This window comes from Lipotes vexillifer, unplaced genomic scaffold (genome assembly GCF_000442215.2).
Source record: "Lipotes vexillifer unplaced genomic scaffold, Lipotes_vexillifer_v1.1 scaffold732, whole genome shotgun sequence".
Taxonomy (NCBI): domain Eukaryota; kingdom Metazoa; phylum Chordata; class Mammalia; order Artiodactyla; family Lipotidae; genus Lipotes; species Lipotes vexillifer.
This window is the reverse complement of record NW_006792596.1, coordinates 4,163,410-4,183,076: the sequence shown is the minus strand read 5'-3', so window position 1 is coordinate 4,183,076 and position 19,667 is coordinate 4,163,410. Positions and strand designations below refer to the sequence as shown.

General features: G+C 34.4%; 1 protein-coding gene across 3 annotated transcripts in view; it reads left to right on the top strand.

The window, feature by feature from the left end:
* GRIK2 (glutamate ionotropic receptor kainate type subunit 2) overlaps positions 1-19,667 on the top strand; it is a 668,512-nt gene that overhangs the window by 618,539 nt on the left and 30,306 nt on the right. For all 3 annotated transcript variants that reach the window (XM_007465776.1, XM_007465777.1, XM_007465778.1), the window contains exon 14: positions 16,055-16,280. In XM_007465776.1, the coding sequence (XP_007465838.1) occupies positions 16,055-16,280 (226 nt within the window). The remainder of the gene's footprint in view (positions 1-16,054; positions 16,281-19,667) is intronic.

The following is a 19,667-nucleotide window of genomic DNA, read 5'->3' as shown; positions in this document are numbered from 1 at the left end:
CTAATGCTATTCATTAGTTCCAGTTAGAAATTTGCTAATTTATGTTTTTAATAGAGTTTTAATGCCTATTAATGAGAGTGAAGGTGATGACCTAAAGTTTTACTGTTTTGTCTTTTTAGAGATTTATTGGTATTCTTAATCACATTCCTAAGTTAGGTTTAATATTTTTATTTTACACCATATTTTCCGTTGATGTTTCTTTTATTTAACTAAATTCATCCATATCTAATTTCATGCATTTTAATTCATAGCTGAACTCCCATGCCTGTGCATTAAGGAGGCTGAATTATGGTTGTAATTTTTTAAAGTGGCCTTGAAACTTCAATTACATCCAAAATTAATTCAAAATTTTAAAAAGTTAATTTTGTGAGTGTGAGTCAGTTTGTGTTTTAAATACTAGCCTATACCTTTCTTTATTTGTTTCAACCACAGCATGGCCAGGCTGGTGACAACACATTTAATGACAAAAGCTCTCTGCATATAAATATGTCAGAAATTTTTCTTGTTTTTTATGAGTATGGTTAGATATTTATCCAAGCAATCCATATTTTTTTTTTAAGTTCATTGGCATTGTCAAGAACAATTCTCCTCTCTAGTTTTTAAAATTAACTTTCTTTTTCTTTTCCTTTTCAATGGGCCTTTTTGTTACAATTTGAAAAATCACTTACATACACTTAACTAGGTAACATTTCAAAACTTGATAAAGAGCTTTATGTAGTTTGTTAAATGAATGAGAGAAGATAGATTTTCAGTTAAGTAGCTTTTCCTCATTCAAAAATTTGACAAAATTGGCTGACTAAATAGGAACACACACATACATGGACACACATTTATTTTTGTAACTACACTTTGGAAGCCTAGCTTATTTGGAGTTTTTGTTTGCTTGTTTTTAATACTACTATACCTTATACTTCGGTCATTCACTCTAAAAATGTGGACATTCCTTCTGGAAAAGAAGTTGAGAGTTCCATAGATTACATAGATTACCTGTGATCAAATAAAGTTCAAGGTTGGCCCTATTTGGAAAACAACATAGGTCACTGGTATAGAAAGCTTGGCTGGGTCTACTCTTCTTGAGGGATTGTGTCTGCAGAGAAAGAAAGGTCTGACATGGGATGGAGCCTATTGAACAAAATTAAAGCTTAAGCTTTTGCAAGCAAGAATAAAAGGGAGTCATACCTGTAGCTACCTAGGTATAGAACTCTAACTCAGAGACGCAGAGCTATTAAAAAAAAAATAGGTGGGTACCAAATTAAAAATTTGGACAAAAGAAGAAGCAAAATTAATTGCCAATATTATTGAGACAGTACATAAAAAACAACCCCAAAATCTATGCTTTTCTAAATTGTAATGATTATTGGATGCTAGGAAGTGAATACTAATTAGAGACATAGCCACATGTGACCTACTTCCACTCTACGGTACAGATAGAAGATTCTAGCAGAGATCTTTGTATCAAAACAAAGAAAGAAGGCTTGACAAAGGTAATTTTAGTTAAATACAAAAGTGTTATGGGTAGAATACACGCAAGTTATTTCCACCATTCCTGCCTGGAAGAGACCCCATGCTGGTAAATGCTGGATACTTATTCATGTTCCATGTAAGCTGGCCTGGAACTGGATCGATTTTAGCCTCTAGCTGCTTAAAGTATTCTTCTTGCACTCCTGAGTTGAACAGGTTGCCAACATATCTCACACACACTCACTGACAAGCCCAAACTATTCTTACCATCCTCTTAAACTTAAGGTTAAATTTAGCTTTATTTAGGTATCACTTAACACATACTTTTTTTTTTTAATAAATTTATTTATTTTGGCTGTGTTGGGTCTTCGTTTCTGTGTGAGGGCTTTCTCTAGTTGTGGCAAGTGGGGGCCACTCTTCCATCACGGTGCGCAGGCCTCTCACTGTCGCGGCCTCTCTTGCTGCAGAGCACAGGCTCCAGACACGCAAGCTCAGTAGTTGTGGCTCACGGGCCCAGCTGCTCTGCGGCATGTGGGATCTTCCCAGACCAGGGCTCGAACCCGTGTCCCCTGCATTAGCAGACAGATTCTCAACCACTGCGCCACCAGGGAAGCCCTTAACACATACTTTAAAATATCATTTTTGGAGTTAACTTCAAGGGATGGTTCTTGAAAACTATTCAACTCAATCGTACTATGCATATAATTCTGTCTTTTTTCCTTCTTTTGGTATTTCTACTGGATTTTGTTGTGTTCTTTTTTTCATTACATATATTATTGTTCTGCATAAGTATTTTGGGTGTTTCCTTTTAAATTTATGATTGTTTAACCTGTTAGCCAGAATCTATTGTCTTGCATCTATTTTGCTTCATCTTACAGTACTTATTTTGGAAAGTATATTTTGGCTTATCTCTAAATCACTGCCTTAAATAATACCAACAATTAATTACAGAAAAGCAATTTCAGCAAAATTGTGCCTACTGTTATAACTCATAGAAACTTGCTTTAGTATATAAGTTGTGAGTCTGCCTTAAGCCTTGGGATAGATGTTTAATTACCCTAATCACACTTTTCTCATTTTTGTTATGGTTATCACAAAACCTATCTCACAGGGATATGAGTATTTAATTAACATTGTGTTCTTAAAATGCTTAGCATAGCATTTGCACATAATAAGTTCTAAGCTAAGAGTAGTTTTAAGAAAAAGAGTTAAGAATATATATAGCAATATCAATCTGAGTCTTCATTTAATGGATTCTAACGTTAGAGATAATTAGCCTATTATTTAAACTTACCTGCATGAAGATTAGATTTAATAAATCTTTATGATCAATCTGAATATTTCCTTCAGCTATTCTATAATAACTTTATTGTAGTTAATACTTTAGAATTAATAAACATGCATTCTTGAATTTTTCCTCAGGATGCTGCTTCAGTGATATTATATTTTTGATAATAACCTGGTGTTTCATAACTAACTGCCTATCACTTCATTAGTGCACTGTATTCATTCTTTCAAATATTTATTGGGTGCCTTTCTTTCAGTACCTGTAGTAAGTGTAGAGATACACTAGACACCATGACTCAAAAAAAGCCCTGAGGAATATGGAAATTAACCAAATGATAATTAAATAGAATATATACTTAAAAACTGCAAAGGATGGCTACAGTGTACTATGAGAACATAGAATTAGTCTAGGAAGCTACTGGGAGCATGCCAACTGAATCTGCCCTATCAAAAAGTGTTCATCAGAAGCCCCATTAACATTTTTTTATTATGTCATTGGGCATAATTGGGTTACATGACTATCTTGTTATGAACAGGAGGATAGGAAATATATATTCTGTTAGAAAGAGGTTAGAAAATAATGAGAGAATGGGTAGTCAACTAGCTTTGCCTGTTAGAACTTTGTAGCCTGTATTATTACTATCTTTTCATCTTGAGAGTAACAGGGAGCCTTGTAAGAGAGTTAATAAACTGTGGGTTGACATGATCAAGTCTGAGATTTAGAAAGATCATTCTGGCTTAGTGTAGAGAAGAAACTGGAAGGGGTAGCAGTGGATGTGAAGAGAGTGGTTAGGAGAGTGTGTCAGGAATGCGGGAATGGTTAAGGGCATTGCATGTTGAAGGGTGGTCTGGTGACCTGAGGACAAAAAATTTAAAAATCTACTTATATTTAAAAATATGGAGGTCATTGGTATATTTAGTCAGATTTATTTTAATAAAAGGATGTGACTGGAAAACAGACTGCAGTGGATAGAGGATTGGGTAGAAAATAAAGAAATGAAATAATGAAGACAACTCTTTGATGAATTCTGTTGTAAAGGGGAGGAAAGAGAAAGTATGGTAACTAGAGGTGGAAGGAATATCAACTAGATGAAGGGAAGTTAAGATCTAAAAGATTTGAGAATGCCAAAATGTTATCAAAGAGGAGTAATAAGAGAGAAATCAGTGTGTTAATATTCCTGAAAAAGACAAAAGGATGTGGTAGAATACAAACCACAAAATAAAGGATTCCCTTTGGAAGAAAGGGTAACAGAACAGAAAGAGAGAGGAGAGATTTTGACTTAAGAAGATTTTTGCTGTGAGAAGGGCTTTGGCTTGGTCTTTGAGTCAGCTCCCATACACGGTTTAATTTTTCTCTGTGAAGCAATGATCAACCTCCAACAGTGAATGAATCCACAGGTTTTGAGTTTTGGGAAAGGAGAGAAAGTTGAAATAGGAACTGTAGAGAAGAAATTGAGAGAAATATTATACTTTCTGGGCAGCAATGAGCATCTACTTTGCTTTGCTCTTCATAATGATAGTATGAGATTCTCCAGCAATTCTGTGCTGCCTTGATACAGACTTAGAGGAAGTGAAGAGTTGGGTTTACTCAGGTTTTTGTTAGGTTAGGTGGTCCAAAGAAAAGAGAGAGAGGTTAATGAGTTTAGGATATTAGCAACAATAATTTTTAAATTATGGATCGTGGAAGCTCACCTGAACAAAGTGGAATATAAAGAAGTAGAGGAAGCAAATGAATTGGAAGGTAGGTCATTACCAGGCATGAGACACCAATGAAATAGGAAACTACAACCAGTAAAGAAACGAAATAAGAAAACTAGGAAAGAAAGAGGTTATAATCACAGAGTAGGATATTTGATTAATTGATTTTGAAGCAAAGATATTTCAGGTGTTGATATATACAGCCATGGTTTGGGGTGAATGAGGTGCTAGTAAGAAAATGATTGGAAATGATGGTCAAATAACTGAGAAATCACTCAGGACTTTGGGGGAAGGAGAAAAAGGGGTATACTGGAGCTGGCTTATATTGACTTGCAGGAGTTATATTTTTAAGAATTTCATAGTTTTGTTGGTATCAAGTCCATAGTTTCAAATGGTGAGAGTGGGAATATTTAAATCATAAAAACCAGGAAACGCTACAAATCTGGCCTTTCCACTTTTCCAGAGAGCCAAACTAAACTGTTTTTTTAATATATAAATTTATTTACTTATTTATTTTTATTTCTGGCTGTGTTGGGTCTTCGTTGCTGCGTGCAGGCTTTCTCTAGTTGACGCGAATGGGGGCTGCTCTTTGTTGTGGTGCGTGGGCTTCTCATTGCAGTGGCTTCTCTTGTTGCAGAGCACAGGCTCTAGGTGCACAGGCTCCAGTAGTTGTGGTTCGTGGGCTCTAGGGCTCTGCGGCATGTAGGATCTTCCCAGACCAGGGATCTAACCCGTGTCCCCTGAATTGGCAGGCCGATTCTTAGCCACTGCACCAGCAGGGAAGTCCAGAGAGCCAAACTGTTAAACATTTACTAGTTCATCACTGATAGAAACCAACATTTGGGCACTACAGTTTTTTAAGAATGATGACATAACCAGAAAATGAATAGAAGACTGTAGTAAGAGGAATCAGGTAGTAAGTTGGTATGGCATGAATCTTAACAGAACAAAGGTTTATACCTTTGTTTGTTTTCCAAAAGGGGTGGGACAGTGATGGTCTAAAAGTGGGAAAAAACAAAGAGGACACTAATTTACATCCCATCCCTGAGATATGTAGAATGTGAAATACATTCTAGTATTTTTTGTTTACACATTAAAGCTACACTTTAACATTGAAATAGGGTTGAAAATTATTTATGCTGTACAGTGATGTGGATTTCTTTATGCTTTGCTTTAAAACTAGGCCAATGGTATTCTTTTCCTTATTAAATTAAGGCATGAACAGAATATGAAAAAAGTAAATGTGCCTATTCTTCTAAATATGTAAAATTATATAGACTATCTCTGGTGAATGATATCATAGAATTTATATGGTTTAACCCATTTATTCTGCAGATGAGCAAACTGAGTTATAGAGGTATGAAATTACTCATGAAATATCACTTAGCTTGGTAACACCAGAGCTGAGACTAATATTCCTGTCTTCTAAATTCTACCACAAGAGAAATAGCTCATTTATTCAATAAATAGCTACTGGTATGTACTGTACACCAGGCACTATTCTAAGTAGAGGTGCTATAATGATGAACAAAACAAGGCAAAACTCTCCATCTTCATGCAGTTTATCTCACAGCAAAGGGAGATAGGAACTGAACAGATATATAAATAAAAATAGGAAATATGTAATATACTACAGAGTTATTAAGTGCTACGGATAACAATAAACAGGAGGCATATCTGTGTTCCATTGGAATTGGAATTATAAATAGAGTAAATAGTGGAGGTCCCTTTGGAAAGGCGATGTTTGACCAAAGATCAGAAGGAGGTAAAGGTGTGAGGCATACAGATATGCAAGGGAAGTACAGCCGAGCTAGAGAAAATGGCAAGTTCAAGCACCTAGGTCAGATGTGGCTCTTCTACTTAAGACGTGCCTCAGGGACTTCCCTGGTAGTCCAGTGGTTAGGACTCAGTGCTTTCACTTCAGGGAGGCATGGGTTCCATCCCTGGTGGGGGAACTAAGATCCCATAAGCCACACGGTGTGGCCAGAAAAAAAATGTACCTCAGGTTAGTGGTTTATGTAATCATTGATGCAATTACCTTATACATATTAAATTCATGGTTATCATGATCAAGTATGCATGTTTAGCCAGTGGATGGAGAAGTGATTAAAACTGTTTCTCTCTCCTCCCTACGGCCAACTAAGGTCATTTATTTACTATTTAGAAACAAAGTATCCATTTTGTATATATTTTGATGTATATAAGGTTACAGCAATACAAACATTATGTATCTAAACATCATTCTTAAAATACTTTGATGAGGTTTGCATCATCTCCCTGAAGAGTTTAGAAATCCTGGAAAGGGTACTGGCTGAAAGTGAGAACAATGATTCCTTTAAGAGTTTCAAATGTTGAGGATTTTTTCCCCACACCTATTTATAGTTCAGAGTTTCAATTAGAAGGGAGTGAGAGACCCAGCGAAACTGTAATTGATTTGAATCCTAAAGGAAAAGGAATTATTTCCTCTGACTTCCTGTCATACATCCCCTCATCAATGTAGGTTATACCTCATCTGTCTCTTGTCAAGGCATTTATCACACCATTTCATAATTCTTAGTTTGCTTTTCCTGTAGTTATGGGACATTAAGCTTTGCTAAGACAGGGGCCATGCTTTGTTTTGGTCTAACCTCTACATGCATAGTGCCTGGCATGGTCCTTTACACCAAGCTGTTGCTCAATAAATATGAAAGAACAAGTGAGTGAATGGGTAAGCAAGTGAATGTTTCCATGTTCCTATAAATTATAAATTATTCTAAAGGTAAAGCCAGAGATATAAGAATATAGTAGTTATATGCTGCAGTCCTAGTAGAGAGTTACTATGTTCCTCCACTGGTTGATCACATAAAATTTGCAATAAGAATAAAATCCTGATATCTTTAGAGAGCTTTATAGCTTGTCGAAGTGACTTTATATAAATTTTCTCATTTATTCCTCATAACATTTCTTTGAAATTGTTAGGGAAGCATTTTGTTAGACATGGCCAAGAAATTGTGGCTCAGGGTCCTCCATTGACCCAGTGAAGTCAAGTTTCCTAATTTTATTTAAATTTGACCAAATGGTAGTAAACTATATTGCTGATTACTATTATTTATAAGAAAAGAAAATATTTGACCAGGAAATTTCAAGATATCTCATTTAAAGAATAAAATGCAATGACCAGAAGAATCATCAGTAGGGATTCTGAATAGTGCAGAATGAACTATCAAATCCTGGCTCAACTGCCTCAAAAGGATAACTGCCTTTAACTGCACCAAATCACTTTAAACTTGCTGCCCATCCTATTATGTTCAGTCATAATTCTCTCTCTTATTCCTCTATTAATTCTCCGTAACGATGAGAAGAGCAATTCTCTTTCATTGTCTTTCTCTTCAAATATCCTGTTTTAAGAGATTGCAGATGCTTCAAGATAAAACTGCCAGAATTATTCCAAGGACTGACAGGTTTGCTAACAGCCAAATGCTTTCAGATCACTGCACTAGCCTCAGATCCACCTTTGTTATGAACCACATATGGCTTCAGTCCTGTTTTCCTGAATTAACTCTAATTTCCTAGTGACCAAGGTCAGATGAGTCCAGATAGGGCTCAGCTGTTCTTACCTAGCACATATGTTCCACTATTGTTGGTGATTTATTTACTGTAATAAAAAATTAAAATGCAAATCTCAGCCAAATTCTCCTTTACCAAGGTCTCCCTTGGTATGGGCTTTTTCAAACCACATATTAGGAATGATTACATGCAACTTTTTCATAACAGAATAATAAATGTTATTATAGCACTTATAACCAAATATTTAAGTTAATATTAGAAACCAAATTGGTAATGTGGAATTTATTGAAAAGGAATGATTTGAGTAAGTACCAATGACACCAAATTTACTTTGGTAATTATGGAAAATCATCAGAAATTACTCCCTCTTCTTTTAGTAATTTCACCACTTTCATCCATACACCAGAGTTCAACTAATTCTTCCACACATTATGGTTTAGGTGAGAAAATATTTTTTCATGAATGTTTATTTTTTAAATAAAAATAAATGGGTTCTTAACACAAATAAAGTCTTTTTAAAGGTTACTTTGGGGGCTTCCCTGGTGGCGCAGTGGTTGAGAGTCCGCCTGCCGATGCTAAGGGTAAGCGGGTTCGTGCCCAGGTCCGGGAGGATCGCACATGCCGCGGAGTGGCTGGGCCCGTGAGCCATGGCCTCTGAGCCTGCGCGTCCGGGACCTGTGCTCCGCAACGGGAGGAAGTTACTTCAAGATGTTTTAGGTGCTGTACTACTTGATAAACTTTTTTAAAAATTTGAGTTGTAGTCAACGCTTCAATATTATGTATAAAAAACATATTATAAAATAGTACTGGATTTTCTTTGTACTGTTGATGCTTTGTGGTTATGATAGTTAAAACAAGATTAATATTAAAGATTTTTCCCTCTTATTCAAGAAAATAAGCTTTCCTCTAGAACACACTTAAAAAGTTAATTTTAAATTAACTTCAGAGGTCTAGCAAATATTTTCTTATCATTTTTAGGGTATCTGACAGGTTTATAAAAATAGGTCCAATGGGCTTCCCTGGGCACAGTGGTTGAGAGTCTGCCTGCCGATGCAGGGGACACGGGTTCGTGCCCCGGTCCGGGAAGATCCCACATGCCGCGGAGTGGCTGGGCCCGTGAGCCATGGCCGCTGAGCCTGCGCGTCCGGAGCCTGTGCTCCACAACGGGAGAGGCCACAACAGTGAGAAGCCCGCGTACCAGAAAAAAAAAAAAAAAAATAGGTCCAATGAACACAAGATGGTTTCTAAATTTTAATTTGTATTTGACAGCAATCAAAGTGAGTGGGGGAGAAGAATTCATTTGTGTCCTAAAGAATTTAAATCAAAGATTTTTTTTAAATGGCTTTGAATTTGTAAAATATGTTGCTTACAATAAAAGATCTACTCCAATGGTACAAGAGTAACCCTTACTTTATTGGCTTTCATAGCATTTTAGATGGGATAGAAACAAAATTTCAAAGCACTATCCTTGTATCAATATCTTACTGTGTCTAAAAATCTCTCTCTAAAATGCTCAGGAAAAATGTTGCCTAAAACCCATTAGATATTGGACATCTTCAAAGAGCCAGGTAATTTCAGTTTGCAAACTTTATTTCGAGTTCTATCAGAAACGAAAGCTATGTATCCTTAAATTTGGAATCATTAGCTATATGTTTAAAATATTTTAAGTATACTGAATGCTCTTTGTAAAGCACACAATCTTTTGGCATCTGTGAATTTTTTAAAAGTGTTGTATTTCTTATTCTTTGTAAGTTTATTCTTGACAAGAATTTTTTCTTTTATCCTTCTGTTGATGTTTCATAGCCCATGAAAATTGCTATTATAAAAAGACAGTGCCTTATGAATTAGTTTTATTGGTTTTGTGCTGACGTAGCCAAAACCAAATCAACTTACAAGCCTCAGCATTTTGATAAGCACTGCTAAACATTGACATCCTAAATCTGTCTGATGTAACACAGAAGGATAAGTGTCTTTAATATGAGACACACACACACACACAAAAAGAAAGAAATTTATTCCAGTATTTAGAGCGGCGGGGTGGGTTGTGTGAGAAAATAAGACGATTTTATTTCAAACATTTTAAATATGCTTTCCCTTTACAGTGCTTTGATTTTAATATTCACTTCAAGCAATATCTCTGAGACTTGATTTATTTGCGTGACTTTATATTACTATGTACAGCCTAACTGTAATGATAATACTTAGGAATGTTTTTCATTTTTGCCAAAGAAGTTATTGTCTTGTTATGGAATTAAAATTCTTCTTTAAAACCATGATGTCATAAATCCTATCAGCATTTTACTCTTTATAAATCTACCTTCACTGCTAATATTTTTTTCTTATCAAGTAGCCTTAGTTTTCTCATTTGTGAAGTAAAGGAGTGAAACAAGATATTCTTTTTTTTTTCACTAATTAAATTTTTTGTTTTTAACTTGGCTATACTCTATCTGAATAGTTTCTCTTCTATGCCCTAATTTGCCATTATCTCAATTCTTCCCTTACAGAAAATTATATTTTTTGATGCTTAGTTTATTACCTGACTTTCATTTTTCATATTCCTCTTAAATAATACATTCTTCTGGAATGTCTTTCCTAATGAATTTGGCAACAGTGATGCACAGGGCCAAGCTGTGTCCCAATTCCTGAGTCTTTTCTGGTGTTCTGTGTTTTCTGGTGCTCTCACTTCTCTGTATCCCTGTGGCTAGAGGACTTTCAAAGACTGTGCACATTTAGCTCAGCAGCTTAGTCTCCATCCACGATTTTATCACGTCCCTTGGCAATGATCAGTAACTACTTCACTGAATGAAACTAACCTTAGTCTAACAGGAGAGTCAGCAGAACATAGGATACAGGTCATTCTTTCAAAATAATGCCGCATCTTCCACCTACGATCTTTAGTTCACATTGCAACTTGGTATATCCTTATTTCTAAATAAGTTTACATAAATTTTCACACTCAACATACAAATATTTGATTATTAATTTTAAATACCTGCTTACTGACCTTAAATGAGTTCTTATTCCTAATCTTTAACTTATACAGCTTCTGTCTATTGATTTTAACCTTAGAGATCCTACAGTCTATTTTACCTTGAAAATGTTCAACAATTTTCTATTTTGTTAGAACTAAAACTAGCTGAGGCTCCTTATTTCCTCCTTACACATTAGATCTTAGAGTATCACATCAGTATAATTCCACATGTATTTAATATAAATATCCTAAAATTAGAGGTCAAGCCAATTGCACTGTTTTAAATTCTCTTTTATTCTACATTTCACTTGAGGTTTCCATTTTTGATATCAGATTTTTAATATGTATTTGTTCTCTGAATGTATTTTCTTTCAACAGAGTCCATTTAATTTTTTTCTTTGCATTTGTGCAGCATCTATTACCTCTCTGAGGGCATTTATGCCATTTTATTTGTTTTGGTCTTTATAATTTAGGTTAGAGACTCACTGCAAGCTCTGGGTGCTTAGTTAAGGGTCAAAAACTATGAGCTTCACTTTTGGGTGATATAGTGGGTTGTTTTGTTGGAAATCCATGATATGTGCCTTTAGATGCAGTTGATATAGTGCAATAATTAACACTATGAACTTGGTAGCTAATCTGCCCATGTTTGATTCCTGGTTTTGCTAGGAAGAAGCCACATGAATTTAGGCATATTATAAAGCACTCTGTGTTTTGGTTTTCTAATTTTAGACTGGGGACAAAAATGCTACCACCTAATAGAAATCTTGTAAAACTTAAAAAATTTTAATATGTATAAATAATTTAGAATAATGTTTGGCACATGCTATTATATGTGCTAACTGCTATTATTACTATTATTGTTGTTATTAATATTATTATTATCTCTTTAGAGCAGTCCAGTTTTCCTTAAAAATATCTTCTTGGAGGAATTCAAAGAACCAAAACAGACAGAATGCTGACTGGTCTCAACATTGGCTATAGACTCCAGCCTCTTCCTTCTGGTTTCAGTATGGGCCCCCATAGCTCAACTTCCTCCAGTGCACTTTTGTTTACTTCCCAGAGAATAAAACCTCTAGTCCTTTGCTTGGGTGGGAGGGAGCAGTCACCAAGCTGCTCAGAGATAGTTGTTTTTAAGACATTTTTCCAATAAATTCTACTTTTGTTAGACGTTTGATCATTCCGGCTTTGAGAAGGATGTAGAGATGCCAATCTCAGAAACTTTTACAGGGGAGAAGGGGGTCCTAAACGTTGGTTAGCTCAGTTACAATTCATCTCTCTGCTTTCCAGCTTCCAAATTTTTGTTTTTGTTGCGCCCTATCCATTTCTCTTTTGCCTTGTGGTTTCATGCCATAGGAGAGAACATGCGTTCAAAGATGATATTCAACCTTCCATCTTTGCCAGAATACTCGGTGTTTTTTAAGAAAAATAAAACACAAGCACTTGGGAGTAGTATGCTCTCTTTTTAAAAAGTAATTGGAGTTATAAAAATGTCTTACTACTGCATAGTGTGTTTACGTGTAGTGTCTTATATGATCCTCACAAAAACCCTGTAAGTTTAGCAAAGATATTTGACTATTATGTAAACTGGAATTAAAAGATTAACTGGCTTGCATAAGGACATATCTTCTATTAATAAGAGATATAGAATTAGTGATCATTACTTCTGGCTCAGGCCTACATTATTCAGAATTTATCTATATATTAGTTAAGTATAGGTAATCAAGTATTTATGAGTGGCCAGATTTATAGAGAAAAAAGCCTCGTAATCTTCATATTCAGCCTAAGAGTTTGTTCAGATACTTTCTTCAAATATTTCATAAGCCATCTTAGCTGCTTTAAATTTAAGGGTTTCAGTAAAATTCAGGTTGTTCAGACCTTGTGTTTTTAAACCAGTGATGCACTGTACCATCTTCACTACTGAAAATGATAAAAGTAATAAAATTGCCAGGCAATGCTAAAGATTAGTTTTCTATTTCAACTTTCTGTAGAAATTGTTTAAGAGTTGAATGGCATTACATACCGCACACATACACACATGCAGTCTACAAAGGTAGTAATGGCTTTTAATCTTACTTCCCATATCTGTTCTACACAGCATTGTGTTTCACAGCCATAAGTGAGAGATAACTGTGCTCAGCTGGAAATTGTGGTTAAAGAATGACAGCAAAACAAGCAAGCAAGCCATATAGAATGTGTGTGAGCAGCAAGTAGTCAATATTTCTAAACTGAAATATTTCTTATTTGGGTTTTTATTTTTATTATGAGAAACAAAACAATTTGGGTAACTTTTCTATCAAAACCTATTATGCCATATAGGAACAATAGAAATACTTATATTTTCTGCAGACAGGAAAGATGAGTGAACCTGTACAAAAATCATAGACAATAGATTCCAGAAAATAAGAGATACTTAAGTAATAATGGAAGGTAGGAAATGATTAATAAGGACCTACTGTATAGCACAGGGAGCTCTACTCAATACTCTGTAATGGCCTATATGGGAAAAGAATCTAAAAAGGAGTGGATGTATGTATATGTGTAACTGATTCACTTTGCTGTACACCTGAAACTAACACAACATTGTAAATCTACCATACTCCAATAAAATTGTTTTTAAAAGATAGGAAATGATTAGTTTCAAAATGAATATAAATAGTACCTTCTAGGAAATGCTCATAGAAATAAAAAATCAGTGCAGTAAAGTGTTCCAAGAATTTTATATAAAAATATATTTTGTAAAATCCTTATTTTGTCAGCTGAAGGTTAGTATTGTAGATTAGACATTTCAAATGTAAAATAACTAAATTTCACATTAATGTAAAATTAAACTATACATTTATAAAGAATATATTAGAAATATATCTTAGTTTGTTGGGTGTGGGTTCTGTTAAAAAGATTGATGTGTTTACTTCATTAACCACAGCAAAATATTAATAATGGATACATTCATGTACTGTAATTCTCTTCTTTAAATTGTGTTGCATAATGTTTAAACTAAAATTTTCTTTTAATGTTAAAAAAGAGAAAGACGTAATTATACTATTTAAATGATTAGTGTCATTGTAAACATTATATTCTCCCTTTGTTTTGGACAAAATTACTAGTCCTCAAGTTTTTATTTAAATTAACTCTTCAGTGATGGAACATGTTATCATGAATTGAAAATCATGTAACTAAAGCAATAAAATGTATTTATTGCTAATGTTCCTATAACTAAAATAAAGCAGAGAATTTAGGAGATTTATGAACAATACAAGTAAGAATAACTTTTTGTACACTTTTTATCTCTGCTTGATTTTTGGCCTCAATGGGTACATCCATGTTATGATATTACACTCTCACTCTCCATTAAAGATGTTACATTTTAAATTGTCAAGAAATGAGCATACAATTTTGATTACATAAATTTTTAGTATTACATTTTTGGATTGTGTTTATTATCAGTCACAGATTCACTAAATCAAAAACTGTATCCAAGTTTTTTTTTTTTTTACATAAAATCTCTTTAATCTGCAGGTGAGCTCTGATTTTGATTCTATTTTGTATTTTGGCCTCACTTAATCCAAAACTTTAGGAGAAAAATTCTTTACCTTTGAAAGGAAATGAACTTGTTCTAGCTATCCTCATTATGTTACTAATTTGGATAGCCAGACACATCTTTGCAAAATCTCACTATTGGTCTTAATTATTCCAGTAAGAATTTCATCATAGCCTTAATTATTCCTTTCATTTCCCTTTTCTACTGCTAACATTTGATTATTTTACTTGAAAACAACTGACATGCCTCCATAGCTGCCCAAATTTGTAATTATATCAATCTTATTCTGGGGGTTCTAGCTGCCTTCTTTCCCATTTTAAGCCACTGACCTTTTAGCATGTTTTAGTGTTCACTGGAGAGCAAAGGTTTACACGTCTACCCTTTCTTAGCTCTAAAGCTACTTGTTTTTATAAAGCACTTATTGTACCTTTAGGTATTCCCCCCCCCCCAAATTAAGGTTTTTCTTCCTATTTTATCATTGAAATAATTCCAGAATTTTTCTGAATATTACTGTGTACCTACCTTTTAGTGGAAGGAGTAATATCGCATTTATGTCCTGGCACATGTAGGACTAAATGCACGCTTAGGCGGCAAAAGATTGCATATCTATTTATTTGAAAATAGTTTTGAGTTTTCATGACAGAGCAACCAGTATGGTGAATATCCTTCTTGTGTTTATTGTTGCAGTATTATTTTTTGTGATTGTATAAGAATTAAACTAAGATAAAGGTTTCACAGACGAGCTTTCCATAAGCAGATGCTAACCTTTTTCTTGTTTATGTTTTACCAGTGCCTTCTGAACAAAACCCATTTCTTTCCTTTAGCAATTGATCGTACTGAAGCCCTACTGAGAATTTCCGGTTGGATGTAAAAACTCTTCTATTTTCTTGGTCCAGGAATGGTTAGTTAGTAAGACCTGAATGACTGATTTCCTCTTGTCCTGAGGCAGGTTAAAAGAAGTTCTGTGGTGTCCAGATTGTGTCTTAGAAGAAATGTAGTCATTCTTATTTGTAATATCCTTATTTGTAACAAATTCCTCTCATCTCTTCAACCTATATCTGTATGTATCCTTGGGGGATAATGTAACATCTGTCTTATAGTCAACTGAATTTGGGGAAAAAAAAAAAAAAAAACTCTTAGTGTCCAGTGTCTGCATCTTCCAAATTTGATGTTATAGTAATGTTGAAGGATAAAATTGTACACGAGATATTCATGTGAGATACAAACACAAAAAAACCGTCCTTATTAATCTTGTTTATTTTCTCTTGTTTATTGCCTCCTATGATTTACTAGTTGTGAACTTTTGAACATCAGGGCACTTTTTTTATACATTTGTTAAATAAATCTGCTCTATACCTGGAAATACGATGAGGAATTGCTATGAGAAATGTTTTTATACAGATTTTGAATTTTTTCTGGCTTAGTATCACTGTCATTACTAATACAGTTATAAGGTAGGATGAGCAAACTAAATATGGTCAATTTCATCTAAATATTGTAGGATCATGTGGAAACTAAGAAATGTCTTTCTTATGTATTTTATTTTTCCCCAGAAATCAAAAATCTCCACATATGACAAAATGTGGGCCTTTATGAGTAGCAGGAGGCAGTCCGTGCTCGTCAAAAGTAATGAAGAAGGAATCCAGAGAGTCCTCACCTCTGATTATGCTTTCCTAATGGAGTCAACAACCATTGAGTTTGTCACTCAGAGGAACTGTAACCTGACACAGATTGGCGGCCTCATAGACTCCAAAGGTTATGGCGTCGGCACCCCCATGGGTAGGCTTCATGTCAGCCACTTGTTCTTTGTTCATTAATCTTAGTTGCTGTGAAAGTGGAAGAAAAACAATGCCTCCATATGCCATTAGGAATCTTGCTTCAAACCAATGTATCTTGCTATGTTCTGAGACTGTATAAAGTCAGGAAGATATTTGGACATCTGCTTCTAAAGGAATAAGTAACAAAAGGAAAATTGATTTCTACCAAATGGTCAGTAGACAATTTTACTGTATCAGTGTTGAAAACATCCACAACACCTCCCCCCACAAAGGACCTTCTCAATCTTACACGTAAAAAAAGTTTTTATGAACAAAGTTTTTGCAACATTATTTTTTCAGATTGGTGGCTTATGAATATTGTATTTGACTTAGTTAACTAAAAGAATGAGCCACAAATGGTTACTGTGAATAATTATTTTATTTACAAGAGGTATATGTTTATTTAAGAGGAGTAGCAGACTATTTACCAGGAACATACCTAGAATATTTACACTAGGATTGATTAGTTTTAACATTCTTTTTCTTCTATATGTCAAAATTCTTTTCACTAATAATCATGGAATGAAATAATAATAATTGTCACAAAAGCCAATGAAAATTTTCATTTATTGAGCTTCATATTTATGTATAATGTATATGAACATGTATATACATTCATATGATTAATGAATGTATAAATACATATTACAGTATATATGTACATGTCATGGGCATAAAAATGGCTCCCCCAAAATGTCCATGGTGTAACCCTGAGAACATATGAATTTATTACCTTTTATGACGAAAGGGACTTTACAGATGTGATTAAGTTAAGGATCTTAAAATGGAGAGATTATCCTGGATTAACCAGGTAGGTCCAGTGTAATGAAAAGGTCCTTAAAAGAAGGAAGCACAAGTGTCACAATTAAGAAGGTATCACAACAGAAGTAGTGAGAGAAAGAATGTACTAGTCCACCTGGGCTGCTGTAACAAAACACCAGAGATTGGGTGCTGTAAAACCAACAGCAATTGATTTCTCACAATTTTTGAAGGTGGAAGTCCAAGATCAAGGTACCAACAGATTTGGTGTCTGATGAGAAGCTGCTTCTTAGTTAATAGGCCAGGAAGGAAAAAGGAATCTATCTTGAGTCCCTTAAATAAGAGCACTAATCTCATTCATGAGGGCTCCACCCTCATGACCCAATCACACCCCAGGGACCCCACCTCCAAATACCATTATACTGGGGATTAGGTTTCAATATATAAATCTTGGGGTGGGGGGACACCATGGCAGGGAAGGGGAGGAAGAGAGAGAGAGAGAGAGGTTGATTTGAAAATGTTAACTTGGTGAACTGAAGATGGAGGAAAGGACCACAGGCTAGCAATACAGAGGACCTTTAGAAGTTAGTTTAGGAGGCAAGGAAACCAATTCTTTCCTGGAGGCCACGGAAGGAATGCAGCCCTGCAGATACCTCACTTTTAGGACTTCTGACCTATAGAACTATGGGATAATGAATTTGTGTTATTTTAAGCCCCTCAATTTGTGGTAATTTGTTATAGCAGAAATAGGAAACTGATACTGTATGCAAAGAAAAAGAGATAACAGATTAACATGTTTTTATTACATCTTTTTTTTTTTTTTTAAAGAAAGGGGAAAGCACTTACAGCTACTCACTGGCCATACAGTAATGAATAATGACACTATAATTTTTCTGAGCCTTAACTTCTGCAAATTTTTAATGACTTTGTCAAAACGGATCTTCATGTATTTGCGTTTAATAAATGGTATAGTCATATTTGTCCATGTATCCTCATTCATAATTTTATTACTTTTAATTTTGAAAAGTTTCTTTCAAATGAGCTAACATGTATACCATAGTTAGAAAGTTGGGCACAGATTCATAAAAATCCCATTTCATGATAAATTCCAGAAATTGCAATAGTGTCCATGTCTTTGTTTCTTTGGGATCATTTCTAACAACTTTCAAATGTCTAGGAAGTCCAAAAATTTTCCACCGTAACGACTTCAAAAACTTCAACATTAAATTCTTTCATATTAGCTAAAGTGTACTCAAATTCATTATAGCTCAAAATAGTTTGAACTGGCTTTGAGAGAATTTTGAGACATTCGCTGCTGTAACATTACATATTCCTGCAATTATATAGTAGACTCAAAATAATGATTGCACAGTCATTGTGAAAGCAAAACAAAACAAAACAAAAAAACAAGAACCTTAAGTTCTTGCTCCAAAAATATGGAAGTGTAGCTGAGCTCACATATCTTGGGGGAGTGAGCTGTATAATGAGAATTCTCCAAATTAGTTTCCAAGTGGAGTACAATGTTTATTAAGGAATAAGAAATAAATAGATGATAATTCAAAACTCAATAAGAGTTGGGCTGTTAAAACTCAATAGTAATTGTTTAGAACCTGGATGAACAAAAGATATATTCAAGAGAGGAATATTTTACTTTTGACATGTTTTGACTTGCCAGTGCCGGGTGACAGTTGTTGCTATTATTGTTTTAAAATTCTCTACACAAAATGAACCCCCTTTATTGTTTGCACTAGGGAAAGGCCATCCAAAGCTTTGCCATTATTGTGCCAATGTATGTATTAATTCAGAAGTTTTCTAATTAATTTTAATATATAAAAATGTTTGAATTCTCATAATTATAGCTTAAGAAGCACTTCTTTTCCAAATGCTTTAAATTATACTTATATTCACAGTAAGGCTTGAGTTTATTGCCACAGTTTTGTGTTGATGGAGTGTTCAAATCCTGGCATACTCCGTAGTTAGATCCCATATGGCTCTTTGCCTCAGTAATAATTACCTAAAGAACAACTTCATGAGTTGATGTACCATTTATTCAGAATTTGTGATGGGTAACTTTGATAACTTTTCAAGCGTACTTGTACTCATTTATGAAAAGTTATATGAACAAATTTATGTTTTAGAAAAGAGGATGGTAATATGCTCTAAAGTATCATCATGTAGTATTTTGCACACTGATATTCTAGATTTAGCCTTGTCAATGTGATCTTAGACAAGTGACATGAAATTTATAGCTTCTAAATTTCTTTCTTTTTTTTAATTAGTAAAATTACAGGGTGAGACTAGGAACACCTAAGGTCTATTTAATGCTAAACTTATAGTAATGTTTCAGATAATGTACTTGATAGAGTCCCAGAGTTTGATTTAAAGTGGGCTAGAAACTACGTGGAGAAGTATGATTAGATGATGTTTTCAAACAAATTTTAAAAATCAAACACCTTCTTAAACACTTATGAGAGGAATGGAAGCAGTGATTTGATAGGTTCCCATTGCCTCACAGTTTCATTTGGAAAGAGCTGAAGAAAATAAATGCATTTTTCAGTGTTGTTTCTGGAAGGAGTGAGATTCCTGTGTA